Here is a 21039-nt window from a genome sequence, read left to right as displayed (position 1 = left end):
GAATTTGGAAGGATCGCCAGAATTCAAACTCTGACCACATGGTGCTTGGGGAAGAGATGGTCTTTTCCCTGGTCTGTTTTTCATGCTTCTTGGCAAGAGTATTTTAACTTCACCCAGCTATCTTAAAGGGGCAGGAGGGCAGTCTTTGTGGAAGGAAATCAAGAATCATCAGCATCCTTTCTTTCTGTTCAAAATGATATCCATGAGAATCTTTTTTGTTCATTCATTACTTAGTCTTGACACTGCTCCATCATAATTATGGCTGATTGCTTGTAAAGACAAATAGGAGAATTTGTTTAATAGTTTAATATCACTTGATGCTGTGTGGAAGGCTAGCAGCATCCTTTTTTCTCATACCTTTGCAAGTAGAGATACAGTGGAAATAAATCATGTGTTAACTTATGCAAATTGTACTATATTCCCTAAGAGGGAAAAGATGAAAAAGTAATAAATACTATAAGATTCTATACTGCATATGTATTTTATATTATATAGCATATATTACTCATTGCATTATATTTTTATATATACATTCAGGGCTATCTACGCCCAAGCTTAGGTAGGCTGTATTTTATGAGGGGATCTTCAAGGACAAGTCCTCTGAATAAGGATGTACAGGTTAGGAATTGCACGTTCCCTGGAGGCACCGTTCACAGAGGCTGTGATATACGTTCCTTGGGTTAGTGCAGTGACCCAGAACTGTTCAGTAATATTTTTGACTCTTTGGGGGTTTGACCTTATATAGTAACTCACAATGTCGCAGCTGAATAAGACATGAGCTACTCGTCGATAATGTTGTGTCTTTGAAGACCGCTTGTTTTTTCTGTTTTTCCTATACTTATTTTCTTTGATATTTTAGAGTTACAGTTCTGTATTTTCCTCCTTGTGCTGCCAAGTCTACTAGGACATTTAGAAAAAAGTTTGTGTTTGTTGAATGCTTTCTCCTGCCTGTATGGGCCTTTCTGAAGCCTAAAATTTTTCAAGGCAACAATTTGAAAAAAATTTTGATGACTTATCATCGTAACGGTAACCCAACCCTTCCATAAGAAGCACTAGGGAAAGGAGGAGTCCTGGCTTGCTGTCCTAGCTTTGTTCATGGTAGCTGTCTTATTATGAACATAGTCTCTAACTGCTCTCATCTGTAAAATGACTGGTTAGGATCAGATCACATCTAGGTTCCCCCTTCCAGCTCTAAGAATTCGAGTCCAGGAAAATTTCCATTTTCTCAATTAGAATGGATTAGGCCAGTGGCTGACCTACAGTTGCAATATCTGGAATAAATTTACCCATTGCTACATATTTGTTTATTGAAATCAGTTAATTTCATCCACTTCAAAATATTTTATCCGTTTATAGTAGTCCTCACCGAAATAAAAGCAGATTATGAAAAAGAAAAAGTCAATACTTCCTTGAAAAAAAAATAGCCACTATTTTAATGTCTTGATCTTCCAACAAATAAGAATAGCAAATTATGATATAACCCAAAAATATAGATGTGGTCACAGAAATAGAAAGACCTTGGGGGTAACATGCATCGAAACAGTTCCTGCCAAGCTGACTGGATGGTCCCCAAGAAGCTTGGGTGCCTTTATTTGTCCTCCATTAACTAAGTAGATTTCTCGGTACAAAGCAAGAACAGAGTAGGGATAGTTGAGTGTAGGTCTTGATGCTTTTCCAATTTCTAACCACTGTAAATCTCTGTCTCTAGAAGCCAGGCCTCAGAAAATCTGACCTCATAACATCCCTACTTGAACTCCTGGTGTTGGGGAAAAAAAAAAAAAAAAAAAACCACCTGGGCCTGGGTCATCATTGCTAAAGGCAGTCTGATCATTAGTTTCTGCGCAAAAAAAGAAAGCCAAGTGGCGCCTGATGGGATGCATGGAGAGAGACTTGATTCTGAGATATACAAGTGATAGGGTATCTTCAGTTCGGAAGGGATATTTTGAATAAATGCCTCCTCACTTACCAAACTACAAGTATGACAGCTGACAACATGTCATACCCTGACTCATGTGAATTCTTTCAAATAATTGAGACTACCCAGTCTGTGATATGTGTATCAAGCTAGCTGTGTCAAGGCATCTTGCGCTCCGAACCTCTTTAAGTAGCAATCCACCAGCTGCTTCGAGCACAGAGTTGGCAGTACCATAATGAAGTCTTGACTCCTGGTTGAGCCATTTGTGATAGAGGCATGAGTGTCAGATTCAAATGTACAAACACTGTGGAGCTATTTAAAATGATATTTACCAGGATATTTTTAATAACAGGCTCTTGGTACGATCTCAGCTGACTTCTACTTGGTTCTTTTGAAAGGGACACAAAATGCCTAAATAACATTAGCACTATCTGCTGATAAAAGAGCAGGGAGTTGAAGGCCAGGAGCATCCTGGGGAGGTCGCTTCTGCCTTCCTTCCTTCCTTCCTTTCTGCAACCAAAGATGGAGGCAGGAGCTGAGTAATGAGAAGTCCTCCCAGATTCTCACCGTAGAACTTGACTATTGAACACAAGGCAGTAGGACAGTCTCCTACAAGTTATGCCCAAATTACAGACCTAAAGGAGGCCCTGGAGAGAGAACACTGTTAATTTGTGCTTCATGAAGGTAGACTTACACTGTTCGGCAAAGCACACAGTTATTTATACAAATAAATTAAAACATTTGTGAAAGTATTTTATTCATTATAGACAACTTGAAAAATATATAACAAACCACCGCAACTAAAAAGTTGCTGATCCATCCATTAACCACCTCTAAGAGACACCAAAAATGTTATTTAATTGTGTTCCTAAGCTTGTTTTCCCAACAGCCTCCCTATTGTTGCACATTAGACTGCTGATGCTTCTTTTTCATTAGCAGTTAATGGTAAGATATTGCTTTGGAATGTCAAGAGATAATGATATTACCAAAAGAGCTAATGGTTCCCCAGTGCTCTGTGGCAGGCACTTTGCTAAGCTCTCATGCATATACTAGGGAGGTCTAATTGCTTGTCCAGTATCGCAAAGGCAGTGAGGACGAAAGCTGTCATTTTAGCCCAAAAAGTCTGACTCCAGAATCTGCGTGGCTCATCCACTGTGTCATTCGTGTTTTAAGTCAAGTTTATTAGCCCTTTGTAGCCTCAAAGGTTTTGACTGGTTATGTACACAGTGAGGGAACCACATAAATCTGAATGCGTGTGTAATTTAAAATAAGCTCCAGAATGTATATTTGACATGAGCTCATGTTGTCAGAGTCACCTTCAGATGCTCCCAAGTGTGTCAGTGTATGTAAATGCTGGGAAGCTTCTGATTTACCGTGAATGAACATGTTTTGCATGTTCATTTACGGTTATGAATCATTTTCACAGGTATCCTGTAAGCCTCCTGGAGATCGTGATAGGCAGCCCAAGTATTATCTTCCCCATTTTGCAGATGAGAACACTGAGGAATAGTGTGTGTTAATAAGCTCACTAGACAATGCAAGAATCCAGCCTCCTGTTTGCTTACGCAGTCTGTGTTCCAGTAATTCATTCTACCTGTCCTCTTTGGATGCATTGGCAATCTTTAGTAAGAGAGTGATAGCAATGCTCTTAAATGTTTGGTAAATTAAAGGAAAGAGTTTTTGAAGTCAGAGCATGTGTAAAGTCAAAGCCATGATTAGGACTATGAAATTTTGGAATCTGCCCTATGTGTGCCCCAATCTCTCATTTTTGGACTTCTGATTTTCTTTCAGAGAATGAGATTGTTTTAAGGTTCTCCCGAACTAGAAGGAAGAAACAGAAAACCAAACATATCAAGTTGTATACATTAAATATCTATCACCTTTTTTAAACAATTAACCAGATGGGAGGAATTCTCTGACAATGTACATGTGTATCAAATCATCACAATGTGAATTTTAAATATCTTACAGCTTTGTCAATTATACCTCAGTAAAGCTGAAAAATTAATATCTATAGCTTTTTGTATGTCAATCATATGTAAATAAAGCTTTTTTTTTAAAGAAGACACTGAAAACGTAAAATAAAATATATTTGGATAATTTAAAATAAGGTCTAGTTGCTGGAGGGATTTCTTATTTCTCTAGTAAATTAAAATTACATATATATTTTTTCAGTGAGCTAATATTCCCTTCATGTAGTCGAGGTTTTGAAGTACCGGCAGGACTTTTTCCTCCCCCCTTCTTCCCCTCCCCTTTCCATGAATCCTGTACCTTCAGGATTAAACCAAGTTGTTTCTCTTTTCATATTTAGCGGCCCACCTGTGGCCACCACCCTTTTCCTTTTACATCCAGTTTCTATTAAAATAGGTTAATTAAAATGTTTCAGTAAAATTATTGGAATGTCTACTATTGTCCCAGCACTTCTCTGACTCTTAAATATCATATTAATAGATGATCACTGACCTCGACCCTTGGTGTTTCCAGTAGCACATCCAAGTCCTGAGCTCTGTTGAGCACTCACTGAGCTCCAGGCACTTTTGCAGGCGTTTTTCATGTAGTTCCCTTTTTGTGGTGTGTGTGTTATGCCCATTTTACAGATGAGGAAACAAATGCTCAGAAAGGTAAAGTCTCTTCTAAAGTCACACAGTTAGAAATAGGCACACTATGATTTGTTCTGTGGTTTGCTGTCAAATCCATCCTTTTTCTGCCTATCTGTAATGAATTGGCAGCCTGAGGACCAGCTCTGACCTGCAAACAAAAATTAATAATAACAACTTTAATGAATAAGATGATGTTTACTGTACTGAGTGCTTTACATAAACTAGTCCTCCCCACAACCTTATGAGGTAAGTACTGTTATTATCCCCACTTTACAGATAAGGAAACTAAGGCACATAGAGGTTGAGTGTGTTTCCCAAGTTAGCCAAGAGTAAAGCCAGCATTCAAACTCAAGCATGCTGGCTTCAGAGTCAGTGCTTATAATCACTATCTTTCATTTTCTTGCTTGTGCTACACCACTTTAGTTTTAAAAGGAATTAGGATTGGAAAATTAGAAGGTTTTGCATAAAAATATAGATTTCCACCTTCTCTTGAAAAAATCAGAAATCCGGAAACCCTGAGTACAGTTTTCCCCGGGATGCTAATTGTCTGGCGCTGAGTTCTCTGCTCCTTTCAGAAAGGATACACCCTCTCCAGTGTTCTAGACATACATCATTTGTGTCTCCGACCTGGCATCAGTGGTCATAGGAATTTGTACCCCGAGGCTGCACCGTACCCTGTCACATTGCCAGCTGAGCAAAACCCCTCCTAGAAGCTCAAGGTTCTAGTGATTTTTTTGTTGTTGAGCAATTTTTGTATCTCTGTCTTCAAAGTGTAATGCTTGTACTTGAATCTCCATCACCTGGGTGCTCTCAAAATACACGTTTTTGAACCTAATTCCAAATCTGTTGTCTGAAGTAGGGAGCCATGTCTGCATTTTAGCAATCTCTGCATGGACTTCACTGGTAGTACAGTGGTTGACTCCACATGCCCAATGCAGGGGGCCTGGGTTCGTCCCTGGTCAGGGAATTAGATCCCACACGCATGCTGCAACTAGGAGTTCACATGCCACAACTAAGGAGCCCACATGCTGCAGCTAAGGAGCCGGCGAGCAGCAACTAAGGAGCCCCCATGCCACATCTAAGACCTGGTGCAACCAAATAAATAAATAAATATTAAACAAAACAAAACAAACAAACAAAAATCTCTCCAGGTGATTCTTACATACACATAAGCTTAAGAAGGGTACCTTCCAATGATGTACCAGAAATGAATACATTTTGGCTCCTAGAGAATTAAGGGTGAATCTCTTAATTCTTGCCATGTTTTGAATTTTTGCTATTGATTAGTAATTTCAAAAATTTTCTTCCATAGTGGCCTAATTTCCCCTTTTTCCTTCAAACTTATAGTTGTTGTATTAACCTGCACTCATCGGTGCAAATTGCAAAATCAACTCAAATCGGTTTCAGCAGGAAAGGGAATTTAGGAGATCAAGCAATTGAAGAGGCCAGGAGTACATGAAATCAGAGAGGCTTCATCAGGGGTATTAGGTGACTTTCTCTGTATTTCATCTCTGCTTTCCTCTACATGAGTTTAATTTTCAGACAAGTCTTGCCAAGCTTTACAACATGGGAATCTATCAGCTTAGTAACTTCAGCATCAAGAGGCTACCTCTTGCTTGATAGTTCCAGAAAGCACTTCCATGCCTACATTAGTTTGCCTTGGACCATGTGCTTGATCCAGTCATAAAGGCAAGAGTGATATGGGTGTGACTTGGGCCCACTGCATGAACTTGGAGTGGGTATAAGTCAGTCCCCACCTGGACCACATGGACCTTGAATGGAGGAGATGATTTCCAAATGGAGATCTGAGCGGTTGTACCAGAAGACGAGGGGATAGATGCAAGGCAGGGAAAGGCCACTCGGCCTCGTCAACGGCGGTGGATTTTTGGTGGAGGTTGTTATTTAATAGGCTTGACATGTCCTCTAGCCAACTTTTGGATTACCTTTATTCTCATGTGTGTTGTTGGGAGCTATTGATCGGGGGAAGATTTGAAAACAGCCTTTTATTATTCCTCAGTCTGCTTTGAGTAAATCAGAAATGTCTGCAGGAGAATTACTGTGGGAGATAGAAAATGACTACATCCCCAGATTAATATGTTTTAAAGCCCCATGGAGATTGAGAATGTCAACAATGCCGTTTGTGGAGACTTCGATGACATCACCTCTTGATGTTTCTAGTTAATAAGAAGGCAAGGAGACTCAGGTACTTAGAGCCTTCAGGACTCAAGTCAAAGCAGTCCACCAACACAATACTGTTCTGGAGGTAACTGTCCTGGTTTTCACAGTAACATTCTCCTCACTTTTCCCAAGGAGGCTAGAATCTGACTCAGTGGTAGAGCTGTCTTTATATTCTAAACTTTTTGGAATTGATTTTTTTCTTGCCTCCAAAAGTCCTCTTCAGTCATGAAACCAAATGATACCTACGGGATGAGAGTGCAGCTCAGTCTGTGACCTGATGGCCTTCTTAGTTTAAGGGACTTGAGGGTTTGAGTCATGAATGTGTTTCTTCTTTGATATTTCCAAGATTGTGAGCAATTCATTATTTGAGCATGTTTTTCCCTTCTTTCTTTTTCAGTAAAATAAAGTTGATTCATCATTTTGATGTTTTCAATTAAAAGAAGTTTCATCTAAATAAAACAGTATAGTCGATGTCCAGCAATTAGGAAAGGATGAAGGCTTTTAAGAATATAGATGCCCACAGTAGTGAGCACCTCAGTTTGGTGTATGATTTTTTTTTGTTTGTTTGTTTTTTGTTTTTTTTTGGGGGGGTATGATTGACGATGGTTTTTTTTCTCTCCCCATGATTAAACAGCCGATTCTGGTGACCAAGAAGAGCACAGTCTTCAAGAAGCAACGCTCCCGCCTGTCAATAGTAGCATCATCGCTGCTCCCATCACGGACCCTTCTCAGAAGTTCCCTCAATACCTACCTCTTTCTGCAGAGGATAATTTAGGTCCTCTACCTGAAAACTGGGAGATGGCCTATACCGAAAACGGAGAAGTCTATTTTATAGAGTAAAGTACCATTATTTCTACCTGAATCTCTCTCTCTTTCTCCATTTCCCTTCTTTCTCTTTCTCTAGCAGCTACTGACGTAAATTTATTGTAAAAGGACTGATCGTGTGCTGATGGTCTTCTCTCCTACGATTTAACAAGCCTTGTACAAAAAAGCAATTAGCATAGCATCCTAATCATTGAAACTGAAGAGCTGGAGGAAGCATAAGATTAATAATTTCCCTAAAGAGTTAGACAACTAAACTATGGTGTATATATAAATTATGGTATTATATATGAAGAATATATCTAGCTGCTTAGAATATATAAATCCTTTGCTTATTTTTTCTTAATTGGGTTGTAGTTTCCTTTTTTTTTTTTGAGTTCTTCATATATTCTGGATACAATTCCTTTATTATATGTGTGATTTGCAAACATTTTGTCCAAGTCTGGCTTTTCTTTCCATTGTCTTAACTGTGTCTTTTGAAGAGCCAGAAGTTCTTAATTTTTATGAAGTCTAATTTATTACTTTTTTTTTCCCCTTGTGGATTGTGTTTTTAGTGTAGAAGCTAAGAAATCTTGGCCTAACTCAAAGTCAAAATGCAGTCTTTTTCTGCTGTATTTCTTTTAGAAGTTGTATAGTCTACATTTAGGTCTGTGATCCATTTTAAGTTAATTTTTTTGCATGGTGCAAGGTATAAGGATTGAAGTTTGAGAATATAGAGATGTGAAAAGTCTTTCAAAATTAAAAACTTAATATTATATAGTTAAATATTTAACAAATAACCTGTACTGGAAAGGAAAAAATTACATAAAACTGAAACCATTCTAGAAAATCTAAGATAATGTAATTTCTTAACCAATACTCAATTTCTTAAGTGTTGTACTTTGGCTCTATTGTTGAGATTCCCTATTAAGATTCACCATAGTTTTATGTACCATAAAAAAGAAAAACAAAATGATCAATTAATCTATAAAATAATTAAAAACATAGGTAAGTCTGTTCTTCTCAAATACTGCGTGTTGGCCAAAAAGTTCATTTGGGTTTTTCCATAAGATGTTATAGAAAAACCCGAAAGAACTTTTTTGGCCAACCCAATAGATTAATGTTGAAGATCTGCTGTTCAGGGAACAATAACAAAGGACATTTTTGAATAACATATGAAGTGTCTCACCTTTGTAAAATATATGGGCATATACACATATCTGCTGTGTTATTATATGTGTATATTTGTTTTCCGTGAATATGTAGATAGAGTTCTATGTCTAGAAAAATTCTGGAAGTATCTATTAACACTTGAGTTTGAGTTAAGTAAGGAATTTAAAGAATTTATTTTCTTAATTACATTATACATGTCTGTGGGGTTTGAATATATATTTCCACTCAAATAATATTCTAGCATATATTTTGTAATTAGAAAAATCAGCAAGGGTAAGAAAGTATAATTTTCCTAAGGACATGGGAGTGAGGGAAAAGGCTTGGGTCTCGTAACACCCTCTTTCAGAACTAACCTAGGAAATCGGAGATGAGTGAACTATACCTCCTGGGTTATTTTCCAACCAGAAGGAGGGGACAGTCCATATTTCTGTCTTCATGTTCATGACGAATGCTTATTGCAGACAGGGGTGGATGATGAAGTCTTTTCCTAGGAGTTAGGGAAATATAGTGGTTAAGAGCTCCCCTAAAAAACTCATGTTGTTTCTACCCCTTACTATTTGTATGATCTTGGGAACTTGAGTTTGCCTCTCTGCATCTCAGTTTTCCCTGTGTGTAGAAGGACATGAATGTTGTGGATCATGCCTACCCTGCCAGATTTTCGTGAGAGTTAGATGAGGTAATGGATGTAAAGCGTGGACTAGTATTAATTACTGAGCATTATTGTTACTGTTACCATTTTTATCATCATTTGGTTACCACAGAGGAGTTTAAATGTTATAAAAATGGATGTTACCTATAAGCTTAGAATTTTGTACTTAGCTTTTGCAATAAATTGCCTTTAAAGTTATGTCCATTAGTAAGGAAAAATTACGTTGAGCAAAGGAAAGTATAACAGAGGAATTCCTAATACAGAGTAATATGTGAAACTCAAATTTTTAGAAAAGAATGTATCAATAGGGTCTTCCCTGGTGGCCCAGTGGTTAAGAATCTGCTTGCCAATGCAAGGGACACAGGTTCGGGCCCTGGTCCGGGAAGATCCCACATGCCACGGAGCAGCTAAGCCCGTGTGCCACGACTACTGAGCCGGCGCTCTAGAGCCTATGAGCCACAACCACCGAGCCCTCGTGCCACAACTACTGAAGCCCACACACTGCAACTACTGAAGCCTGTGCACATAGAGCCCATGCTCTGCAACAGGAGAAGCCACCGCAGTGAGAAGCCCATGCACCGCACACTGCAACGAAGGGTAGCCCCTGCTCACCACAACTAGAGAAAGCCTGCGCGCAGCAACGAAGATCCAACGCAGCCAAAAATTAAAAATAAATAAAATAAACTTATAAAAAAAAAGAATGTATCGATAGTTTTGCTCATGACTGACTTGATGAATTTGAAAAAAGAAAGTTGGTTATTTTGATGGTTAGTGAGGACTGTGCTTAGTAAAAATGGTTAGTAAAGACCTAAGACTGTGGCTGATTTATAGGAGAGTACAGTGATTTGCTCACTTTTCATAACCTAATTTAGCTTTTAACCAGTGCCAGGCCAATCTTCATTGGTCTAATGTTTAATAGAAAATTTATGCAAAAGTATGGCTTATTATGACAACTCTGTGACTTGGTCTGCAGCTATCAAATTCTGTAGGTATTAAATTATTAGATACATAACATTTTTATTTTAGCCTAAATTATATATCCTGGTTAATGAGTTTTCGGGTGTCCTTCATTCTGAAGAACTTCATCTTAGAGTATCTTACATTGAATAGCAATTTAAATTTCTATAGAATCAGATCTACCTTGTTTTACTTATATGTGTCTATGTTAGCTTTACAGTTTATGGGAAATCTAAGAAATACTGGAATTTTAGAACATTAAAAAAGTAAGCATGGACTTACAAACTCTGGATATTATAAAGAAAACGGACATAAGACTTCGAAAGGAGATAAAAATAAGGCAGACTGGCTGGGGAACTTGGGATCACAGAAATGACAGGTGGTGAGTTCCCTGAGTTTTCATTTTACCTCATATAACCCAGACTTGGAGCTGAAGAAGCTAGTAATTCAGAAACACCAACAAGTGGAGACCAAAAAACAAAGCCCTCATAAAAGCCTACTCTCTCTAGCCAGAGGACCAGGAAGGGTATCCTGCAAGGCAGGAAGCTTTTATTGAATAACTGCTGGGCTTCAGCCAACAAGACACAAAAGCCTGTGCTCCCACCTCTACCAGCAAAGATCAGTGAGAAGCCTAGTCCTCTACCCTTCACAGGATGTAACTAGGATCTCAAACCTCCCTGCAAGTGTGGTGTCCAAAAAGCCTCAGAAGATAACTGGGAGTTTGTAGCCCGGCAGTAATGAGCACTCCCCCTTTCTTCATCTAAGTTTAATGGAGACCACGTTGGGGGAGCCTGGATGCCCATCCTGACATGGCAGTAACAAGGCAGCCTCTCTCCCCACTGGGGTAGTGGCAGAGGAGGTTTGGTGAAGAGTCAGCATTTTTACCACCAGTGGTAAAGTGGCCCCCAGCCTCCTCAGAGAGTTAGTGGGAACAGTAATAAGGCACTCCTACCCCTCCCAGCCAAGCTGGTGTCAGAAGAGCCCTAGTGTGGAGCTGGAACTCCCATCTCTACCCAGTAGTAACAAGGAACTCCTCACCCTCTTGGGTGGGATACAGCCAAAGGAGTGATGAGAGGTAAATTTATAGCACTACACATATATATTAGAAAAGAGGAGAAGTCTCTAATCAACAATCTGAGCCCCCAATTTAAGAGCTTAGAAAAGAAAAGCAAATTAAATGTGAAATAAGTAGAAGGAAACAATAAAGGGCAGAAATTAATGAAATCAAAAACAGCAGAGATAATCAATGAAACAACCAGCTGATTCTTCAAAAAGATTAATAAAATTGAAGAACCTCTAGCAAGATTGACAAAGAAAAAATTAGAGAAGGTGTGAATTACCAATATTAAAATTTAAACAAAGAATTACTGCAGACCCTGAAGACATCAGAAAGATGCGAAAATGCTGTCAGAAAGTTTTGACATATAAACTTGACAACTTAGATGAAATAGACCAAATTCTTTGAGAAGCATGATCTACCACAACTCGTCCAATATGGAATAGGTAATTTAAATAGCCCTAATGAATTTATAATTTAAAAACTCTTGAAAAAGAAAATTCTAGAAACCAGGTGATTTCACTGGAGAACCATTCAAAGAATAATTAAATTTCTACACAATTTCTTCCTGAAAATAGAAGAGGAGGAACACTTCCCAATTATGTTTAAGAAGCTAGTATTATGTTGTTACCAAAATCAAACAAGGATAGTCCACGAAAAAAAAAGAAAAGAAAACTGCAGAGCAATATCCTCTTGAATATAGATGCAAAAACCTATAACAGAATATTAGCAAACAGTAATCAATAATACAGAAAAAAAAATTATACACCATGCCCAAGTGGGAATTATTCCAGGGATACAAGACTGGTTCAGTATTTGAAAAATTAATCAATGTAATCCACCATATTAAGACCCCAGTAAAGGAAAAAAAAAAAAATCACATGATCTTTTTCATTGACACAAAGTATTTGACAGAACTCACTCATTCATGATAAAAATTTCTCAGGAAAATAAGAACATAGGGGAATTTCTTGACTTCATAAAGAACATCTATAAAAAACCTATAGCTAACATTATACTTACTGGTGAAATACAAAAAACTTTCCCTGCAAGATGGTGAATAAGCCAAGGATATTATCTCTTACCACTCTTATTCAACATTTTACTGTAATTCTAGCCCTAAATAAAAGGAAAGAAAAGACACACAGATTGATTATCTATCTAGAAAATCAGCAGAAATGTACAAGACAGTTCTAGAATCAATGAGTTCAGCAAGATAAAAGATAAGCATACAAGCATCAGTTGTATATCTATATACTAACCATGAACAAGCAGACAACACAATTCAAAGGAAGATGTAATTCACATTTACTTTAAAAAAATGCCACTTAGGTATAAATCTAATGAAACATGTATAGGATTTTGTATGCCGTAAACTACAAGATACTGATGAAAGAAATCAAAGAAAGTCTAAATAAATGGAGAGACCCACTCTATTCATGGATTGAAAGACTCAGAATTGGTATAGTGAAGATGTCAGTTCTCCCCAAATATGTGTACAGGTTTAATATAAATCCTGTGGAAATCTCAGTGAGGCTTTTTGTTAGTATAGACAAGTGTATTCTAAAATTTATATAGAAAGGCAAAGGAACTAGAATAGGTTAAACAGTTTTGGAAAAGAAGAATGAAGTCACAGTAATCAGTCTGGCCTATATCAAGGCTTATTAACTAGCCACAGTAATAAAGGCTGTGTGGTATTGATGAAGAAATAGACACATAGATCAATGGAACCCAGAAACAGGCCCACAAATGTGTCCAACCGATTTTCAACAAAGAATGCAAAAGCAATTCAATGTAAGGAAGATCGCCTTTTCAATAAAATGGTGCTGGAGCAAGTGTATAGCCAGAAGCAAATAAATTAACCTCAACCTAAACCTCATGCCTTAGAAAAAAATTAACTCAGAATAGATCATCATAAAGTACAAAATGTAAAGTAATAGAACTTTTAGGGGGGAAAAAAAACATAGAAAATCTTTGAGACCTAGTAATAGGCAAGGGGTTCTTTGACTTGACATCAAAAACATGATCCTAAAAGGAATAATTGATCAATTCAGCTTCATCAAAATGAAAACTTTTTTTTTTTTGCTGTACGCGGGCCTCTCACTGCTGTGGCCTCTCCCATTGCGGGGCACAGGCTCCGGACGCGCAGGCCCAGCGGCCATGGCTCACGGGCCCAGCCGCTCCGCGGCATGTGGGATCCTCCCAGACCGTGGCACGAACCCGTGTCCCCTGCATCGGCAGGAGGACTCTCAACCACTGTGCCACCAAGGAAGCCCCCAAAATGAAAACTTTTGCTTTGCAGAAGACTGTTAAGAAAACAAAAAGACAAACTACAGACAGGGAGAAAATATTTATAAACCCCACATCTCAAAATGGACTGGTATCTAGAATATATAAAGAACTCTCAAAACTCAACAGTTAAAAAAAAAAATCCAGTTAGAAAATGAACTAAAGACATGAACAGACATTTTACTGAGGAAGATATATGGGTGGCAAATAAGCACATGAAAAGATGTTCAACATCATTAGCCATTAGAGAAATGCAAATTAAAACCACAAAGATATCATAGGTATATATATAGCTATTAGGATGGCTAAAATAAAAAATAGTAACAACACTAAATGATGGTGAAGCTTCAGAGAAACTGTATCACTCACACATTGCTGGTGTGTATGTAAAATTGTGTGGTATTCCAGAAAACAGTTTGGCAGTGTCTTAAACTAAACATTGCAATTACCATACGGCCCAGCCATTGCACATTTGTCCAGAAGAGTGAACACTTATATTCACACAAAAGCTTGTGCATAAATGTTTATAGTAGATTTATTCCAAATAGCCAAAAACTGGAAGCCACCCAGATGTCCTTCAGTGGGTAAAGTGTAGTACATTCATGCCATGGAATACTACTCAGCAGTAAAAAGAATTGATTTTTGATGTATGCAACAATCTCGAGGGGAATTATGCTGAATGAAAAATGCAAGTCCCCAAAGATTACATACTGTATGATTTCATTTATATAACATTTTTGATATGACAGAAGTATGGACATGGAGAACAGATTAGTGGTTGCCAGGGATTAAAAATGGATTTCAAAGGGAGGGGTTGTAAGGCAACCGGGTGTGGCTATCAAAGGGCAACATGAGAGATCCTGTGATGATGGAAATGTTCCATATGTTGACTGGCTGTCAGTATCCTGGTTGTGACTTTGTACGATAGTTTTGCAAGATGTTACCCTTGGTGGCATCTGGGTAAGGGGGGGATGTGGAATCTCTCTTTGTTTGTTCTTATAACTGCATGTGAATCTACAATTATCTTGAGATTAAAAAGTGTTTTTTAAAATACCACACATAATCTTCCCTCCTCTCAGTGACCATTTTTGCACTCCTACTATGTAGGAATAGTGCAGACCATGGGTTCTAGTGCGGGACTCCCTGGGTTTGATTCCATGCATCAACAGGGTGTTCTTGGGCAGGTTTCTTCACATCTTTGTCCTCAGTTTTCCCATGTGGAGAATGCGGAGTAATCACTTTAATACGAACAATGCTCCTCTCATAGAGTTCTTGTAAGGATTAAGTAAATTGTAATTTATATGTAAATGACATAACAGATTATGATAGTTCTAAGAGGACAAATAAGTGCTGTTGGTGATCCTAGTTGTAACTGTATTAAACTTCCATTTGTTTTTTCTTTTTTCTTTTTTTTTTTTTTTTTTTTTTGCGGTACACGGGCCTCTCACTGTTGCAGCCTCTGCCGTTGCGGAGCACAGGCTCCGGACGTGCAGGCCCAGTGGCCATGGCTCTCGGGCCCAGCCGCTCCGCGACACGTGGGATCCTCCTGGACCGGGGCATGAACCCGCGTCCCCTGGGTCAGCAGGCGGGCTCCCAACCACTGCGCCACCAGGGAAGCCCTGTTTTTTTCTTCTAACACAGTTGAGATAATGTCTGTACACAATTGCACGTTCTGTTTTTCACTTAAGCCTCAGTTTTTTCCCAACAATTAATAAGATTTGAATCTAAAATTAAAAACTGTGATAATTTTTTCAATGTATTTACAACCAAAACTTCAGATTTTAGTTTACAACCTAAACTTCGAAAAAAAAATTTTTTTTTTTTAATTTTCTATGTTTTGTTTCTGGTTTGCAGCTTGAACTACTGGACTTGTAGTTCTTTGCTCTTATTTAGTTTGCATAGAGTGGACTGGTTGCTCAAGCAGAATTTTGTCCCAGATATGCTTCTGGTCAATTCTCCCAGTCATTCTCCTGGCATTTCTAACATGACTGAAGGGCAACAGTGTCTACTGAAACACTTCCTCTCCGGTTGGGCTAGACCCTCCAGAAGGAAGTGGGGTGACATGTGCAGCTTTTCCAAGCTTTTCCTTGGTCTCGGTTCGATTTGTGATAGGTAATTTGGGGTTGCCTTCACTATGTCTGAAGCATAATTTAAGATACTGTGATGAATGATATGTCTTAGCAGCTTCAAGCCACTTGCATGAATTGAAGTAGTTTCACACAGTCGTGGGAATTCTTATGTAATATAACGAGTGAAATAGCAGCCTTCTTTGTGAATTCCAGCATCCAGCGTTGAAGTCATAGACAAATTGAAAATAAATTGGAATGCGCTCTTTGACAAATGTGAAGACTAAAATAAGCCTAGACAAGAGTAGGCCGTATAGACAAGGGGTGTGATTTGGAGCTCAGTTTTCAAAAATAAAGCTGGTATTACATTTTAAGCTTTCCATGATGGAATGGTGATGTCTTAGAGTAAGGAAGCAGCCTCCCTAAGACCCTCTTCAAGCCATTTCATAATTCCAAACCGGGGCTCTCTCCTGGCCTCAGTTTGCTGTTAGACAGTATCTTTTCTTCGGTAGAAGAGAGTAAATGTTCAAGACTGTTTAAATCTTCTGTCATTGAGCTTTTTACTTTTTTTTTTTCTTTTCAAACATATTTCTTGTTTTTGTTTCTGGATTTCAGCCATAACACAAAAACAACATCTTGGTTAGACCCTCGGTGCCTGAACAAGCAGCAGAAGCCTCTGGAAGAGTGTGAAGATGATGGTAAGGAGCTAGGAAGGTCTGGGTTTAAGGGGCTTGTTCACACATGCAAATTTTAAAGCGTTGTAGCAAGGTCAACTGGGTTTCTAACAATGGGTTTTTGAAAGGTAATCCAGTTTCTAGTAAGTGCACTATGGTTTCCAAAAGCAGGAGAGAAATCAGCAAAATTGCTTTCAAAGAATGATTTGTTTAAACATAAAGGCATCCTCATTTCTCTGTTAGAAACAGAACTTCAGCACAGTCAGAAAGTATTCAAATGTAGATGCAACCTGTGCCTTCAGGAACTTGGAGAAAATTCTAGAAAGTCTCTAGGAATTTAGAAACCAAAGATGCTCTGATCACTTACTTATTGGACGCTAATCATATATTGTGACAGTCTTAGAGAAAAAATAAATCAGGAACTTTTCTTGAACTCTTCATACTTCATAATTTGATTATTTCTCCAGGTTCAGCATAAAGAAAGCAGATTTTGTTGTGATTGGGAGTCTGTGTGTGACTTAGAGTATATCCTAAATATTAGAAAGTCTATTCTTCCACAAAAGAGACTGAGCCCCACTCTCCCTGTTAATTAAAAGAAAAAAGAATCAATTGTCTATAAGAGTTACTATCATAAAAAAGAAAAGTTTATTTCAAGGCTTTGGAACTTCTAATTACTTTTGCAAAAGGAAAAGAAAATTAAGATGGAACAAATGTGTTCCCTTTCAGTCTATCCTAAGTTGTACCAAAATTGCTTTTTGACATGAACGAATTAAAAGGGAAATGGCTTGCTTTGCTACTCATTATTGATTTCTGGCATTTGAATTAGTAGTATAATTTTGAATACACATTTTACTGTAAGATAGTGAAAGTTTATTAATTTATCCTATGGGGCAGAATTGATGTCCGTATAAATGTGAGGTTTGTTTGAAAATGTAAGCCCGTAAAATATGATCCTGTCAAAACCTTACACTCCAGACTGTATGTGGATCGCAGATTACATGAAATGAACATAGAATTGCGTGTTCATGTTTAGCTGGGTGACTTCCACTGGAAATACAAATCCTTCTGACTGAGGAGGCATAGCTGAGAGGCTTGTTTTATTTCGGTTGCTGAGTCCTGAAGAAGAAACAGAACAGGCGTGGGAGCTGCATTATTTTGCATGCTTAAGGATAATGGACTGTCCTGATTATTCACATATTCTATTTAATATATAATACAGAGGTGACCAGTTTTCAAAGTTCAGAACATAAAATACTTCCAACAAAATTTAATCTTTATTTGATGCCTGATGATTTTGAAGCCATTTTAGGCCCTCTTATTACCAACAGATCTTCAATGTCAGTATCCATTATAATTATACTGGGAATGTATGAAAATGCCTGTTAATATAATTTTATAGATAATAGAAGGCTCCAGTAGCTTTTACTGAGAAAAACGGAGTAAAAGCATTGAGTAGAATTACTGAATGTTTTTCTTAACAATGCTGGTTATTTTTAGTTCTTAGAATTCATGTCATTGGTGTTAATTTTATTCCCTTTGGAACAAGTATGTATTCATACCAAATGCTTAGTAATTGTCCATTCACCATTAGAATTCATGGATTCTTTTTCTGCTAGAAACTATATGTATGTCTGTGTGCCTTTATACACAAATGTTATAAGTATATAACCAGATTATACCGCAGTGACAAGTATCAGTTCTCATATTTGCCTTTTCTCTTGCCAGTTACCACAAAGCTGCCTTGAATTGTTTTTTATTATCATGACATAAAGAAGAATCACATTGTTGGTCACCATATTGTTCCTGTGTTTCCTTCTATTCTCTGTAGGTCACATGCATATCAAATGTAACAGTATGGCATCACACTTATTGTAAAAACGTTCTATTTTCTTTTTCCTATCTCGATAAAGTCAGAAACTAGTTTGGATTTTGATCTTCAGTGTATAAGTCCTGTTGTTATTTCTGTGTTTTAGTAGTTCACTTAGAGGCCTTCTACCTTGCCTTTGAGCTCCAGGCCAGTATTTTAATGTTTAATAACACTGTTTGTCTCAAAGAGACTTTAAACTCATTCTGATTAAAACCCAACTAATGATTCCACCTCCACCCCAAATCTGGTCTTCTGTAAGTATTCCCCATCTCAGTGGAGGGTAAATTCATACATACTTAAGAGTCCCTCATGCCATTTTAGTTTTCTTAACACCCACTTCTAACCCATGTACTACCAGTTGAGTTCACCTTGCCTCCCAAATGTCTCTGGAATCCATTCTCCATTTTCTTCACTATCTCTGCCATGCTGGTCAAGGTCATGCTCATCTTCCACCCAGACTCTTGCCCGCTCTCCTTCTTGCACCGAACTCAGAGCAGTTTTTTAAAATGTCTTTGTGTCATCACCACCACCTCAAGCCCTGTTTAATGGCTGTGGTTTGTTCAGTAAATGCCAAGTCCATAGCTTGTGTCTCCAAGCTCTCTGTGGTTCAGTCTCTAAGCTTGTCTGACTCTCGTTCCAACCTGTACTCTATCCTTCATCCCCACGAGTCCTCATCGAGCTGCTGCTCCGTGATCGTTAGATGTGCAGTTCTCCCTTCTTAGAATCCTCTTACATCCCACAAGTAATTATTGAATGCCTTCTCTATGTCCAGTGCATTCTGGGAATTTCAGATGTATCACTGAACACAATAAACAAGAAGCCCTGCTTTTGCAGAGCTTAAATTTTAGTCATTTTTCACTCTAAGTCTTTTCATTAAGTTTTGCATAACCTTCAGATTACAGCTCAGGGACTCTGCCCCTGACTTTGCCCCCAAATATGATTAGGTCAATCTATTATGTATCTTAACTTCAGAGAACTTACCACAGTTTTAATTTAATTTTTATCTATGTGAGCTTTGGCCATGTTTCCTTTCCCGGAAGGATAGAGATGTGCCTGTTGGTGCTCATTTCGATGTCGCTGTCACCTGGCATAGTGACTGGCACGTAGTAGTTCTCATTAAAGAAGTTTTGAGGAAATGAATGAGTGCCCCCAAAGATATTTTAAATAGTATCCAAAAGGCCATTTTCATGAACGATTTTATGTAAATAAGATTCCCTTCTTAGGAAACAATACCAGTGTCAACCTTATTGTTGGCAGTTGGAGAGTTTTTAAATCAAGAGTTTATAAGGTGTGTAGGGCCGCGTTGGTGACTAAAGTCAATAATCGACTCATTTGTTCATACATTCATTCATCCATTTGAGAAATATTTGGTACCTATTATGTATCAAAAACTTCAGTGGCCACTGAACATATTGCAGTAGTGAAAACAGGCTTGATCCCTGTGTTTGTGGAGCTTAGAGTGGAGGGGATAGCCACCCGCTGTGTAGCTGGAGTGACTGTCTATGACATGATGTGTTGTGTGCTGTCCTGTGTTCTCTTCACAGTCAACATAAAATGCTTTACTGACAGCCAGAGACCGTCAAGAATGGAGAGGATCTTTTCTTGTTTTGCTCACTGAAATTGCAGAGAACATTTTCATTCTATTATTTCTGAGCTGTTTGACTTAGAAATCTTATACAAAGTAAGCTCCGTCTCCCACTGCTCCTTTTGGGGCAGCCATCAAGCCTCACTTCCCCCATGTATATCATCCTGACATAGTTCATTTTTCTAACTCCTTTTGAAAGACGATGAAGTGTAGCTCACCTTAGAACCTGTATTCTCAATTTGACCTCGCCTTCCGTTTTTCAGGCAGCGGTATTACTTATAAGTTAAGTAATTTTGCCTCGCTGATTAGAAGATTATTGAGGGATTAAAAGGACTAATACTGAAAGGTCTAACAGCTTTGTTTGCTTGAAATAAGACCTGTAATAAGTGACTTGCCACGTAAGGACGTTGAAACCGCAAAGGTGTTTGTCATCTTTTACAACCGATCAAACCCTATTTTGCCATGCAAGGAAATGAGCCATATAATTATGTTGCCAATATCAGCTCTTCCCGTTTTGTGATTTACACTGAGGTCTCGAGTTGAGTAGTCAAGCCAATGAAATAAGCCACAATGCAGGTAAGGACAAAACAAAGTGATGTGTTTGCTGCTGTTTCTTGAGGGGAGTTTCTTTTCTTGGTGCTGGTGTCTGAATTTTTCTTTCTCTCTTTTCTGTCTCATTCCTGCTATTCCTTTGGAGAAGAAGGGATCCATACGGAGGAGCTGGACAGTGAACTAGGTAAACCCTCCCAGCCTGCATAACTTGCCCTGGTTGCCTTGGTCCCCAGTGACTTGCTTAATCCCTCTGTTTCTTTAGTTTGCACTTCTCCAATTATGATTTTCATTCCGGCTTAGCCACAAAAGGTCAATCGTATACAACCCATGTGTCTGACTGCAGACATCACACAGAGTTGTAATAAGTTGTGTCTACAAAGAAGAAGTCTGAGGGAATTGGGACTAGAATGAGGGTTAGCAGATCAGTGCCAGATACTCTCGTAAATTCAGGAGGAAGGAAAAACAGGGATAGATGCTTGCCATGTCCCTTGAACTCTCCTATAATCTATCTCGGGCTCATTTCTTCATTTATTTGGTATGGTTGGCTTTCTCCATGGGGAATACAGAAAAGCAAAACAAAAATCTTCCAGACTAGCTGAGAGATCTTAGAGTAACAGCAGTACAACAATTCCACTGATTAGCTGAATGGGTACTAAGTCCTAGTATTATGTTGTTA

General features: G+C 38.3%; 1 protein-coding gene across 18 annotated transcripts in view; it reads left to right on the top strand.

The window, feature by feature from the left end:
• MAGI1 (membrane associated guanylate kinase, WW and PDZ domain containing 1) overlaps positions 1-21039 on the top strand; it is a 613664-nt gene that overhangs the window by 493158 nt on the left and 99467 nt on the right. For 10 of the 18 annotated variants that reach the window (XM_089919526.1, XM_089919524.1, XM_022572621.2 and 7 more), the window contains 3 exons: positions 7328-7529; positions 16301-16383; positions 20509-20547. In XM_089919526.1, coding sequence (XP_089775652.1) covers positions 7328-7529; positions 16301-16383; positions 20509-20547 — 324 coding nt within the window. The remainder of the gene's footprint in view (positions 1-7327; positions 7530-16300; positions 16384-20508; positions 20548-21039) is intronic. The other 8 variants (XM_022572633.2, XM_022572618.2, XM_022572614.2 and 5 more) reach the window with 2 other exon arrangements.

This window comes from Delphinapterus leucas, chromosome 10 (assembly GCF_059928025.1).
Source record: "Delphinapterus leucas isolate spDelLeu-1000000601 "Yukka" chromosome 10, BTC_Dleu_Yukka2, whole genome shotgun sequence".
NCBI lineage: Eukaryota > Metazoa > Chordata > Mammalia > Artiodactyla > Monodontidae > Delphinapterus > Delphinapterus leucas.
The sequence above is the reverse complement of the archived record's forward strand: the minus strand, read 5'-3'. Positions and strand labels throughout refer to the sequence as shown.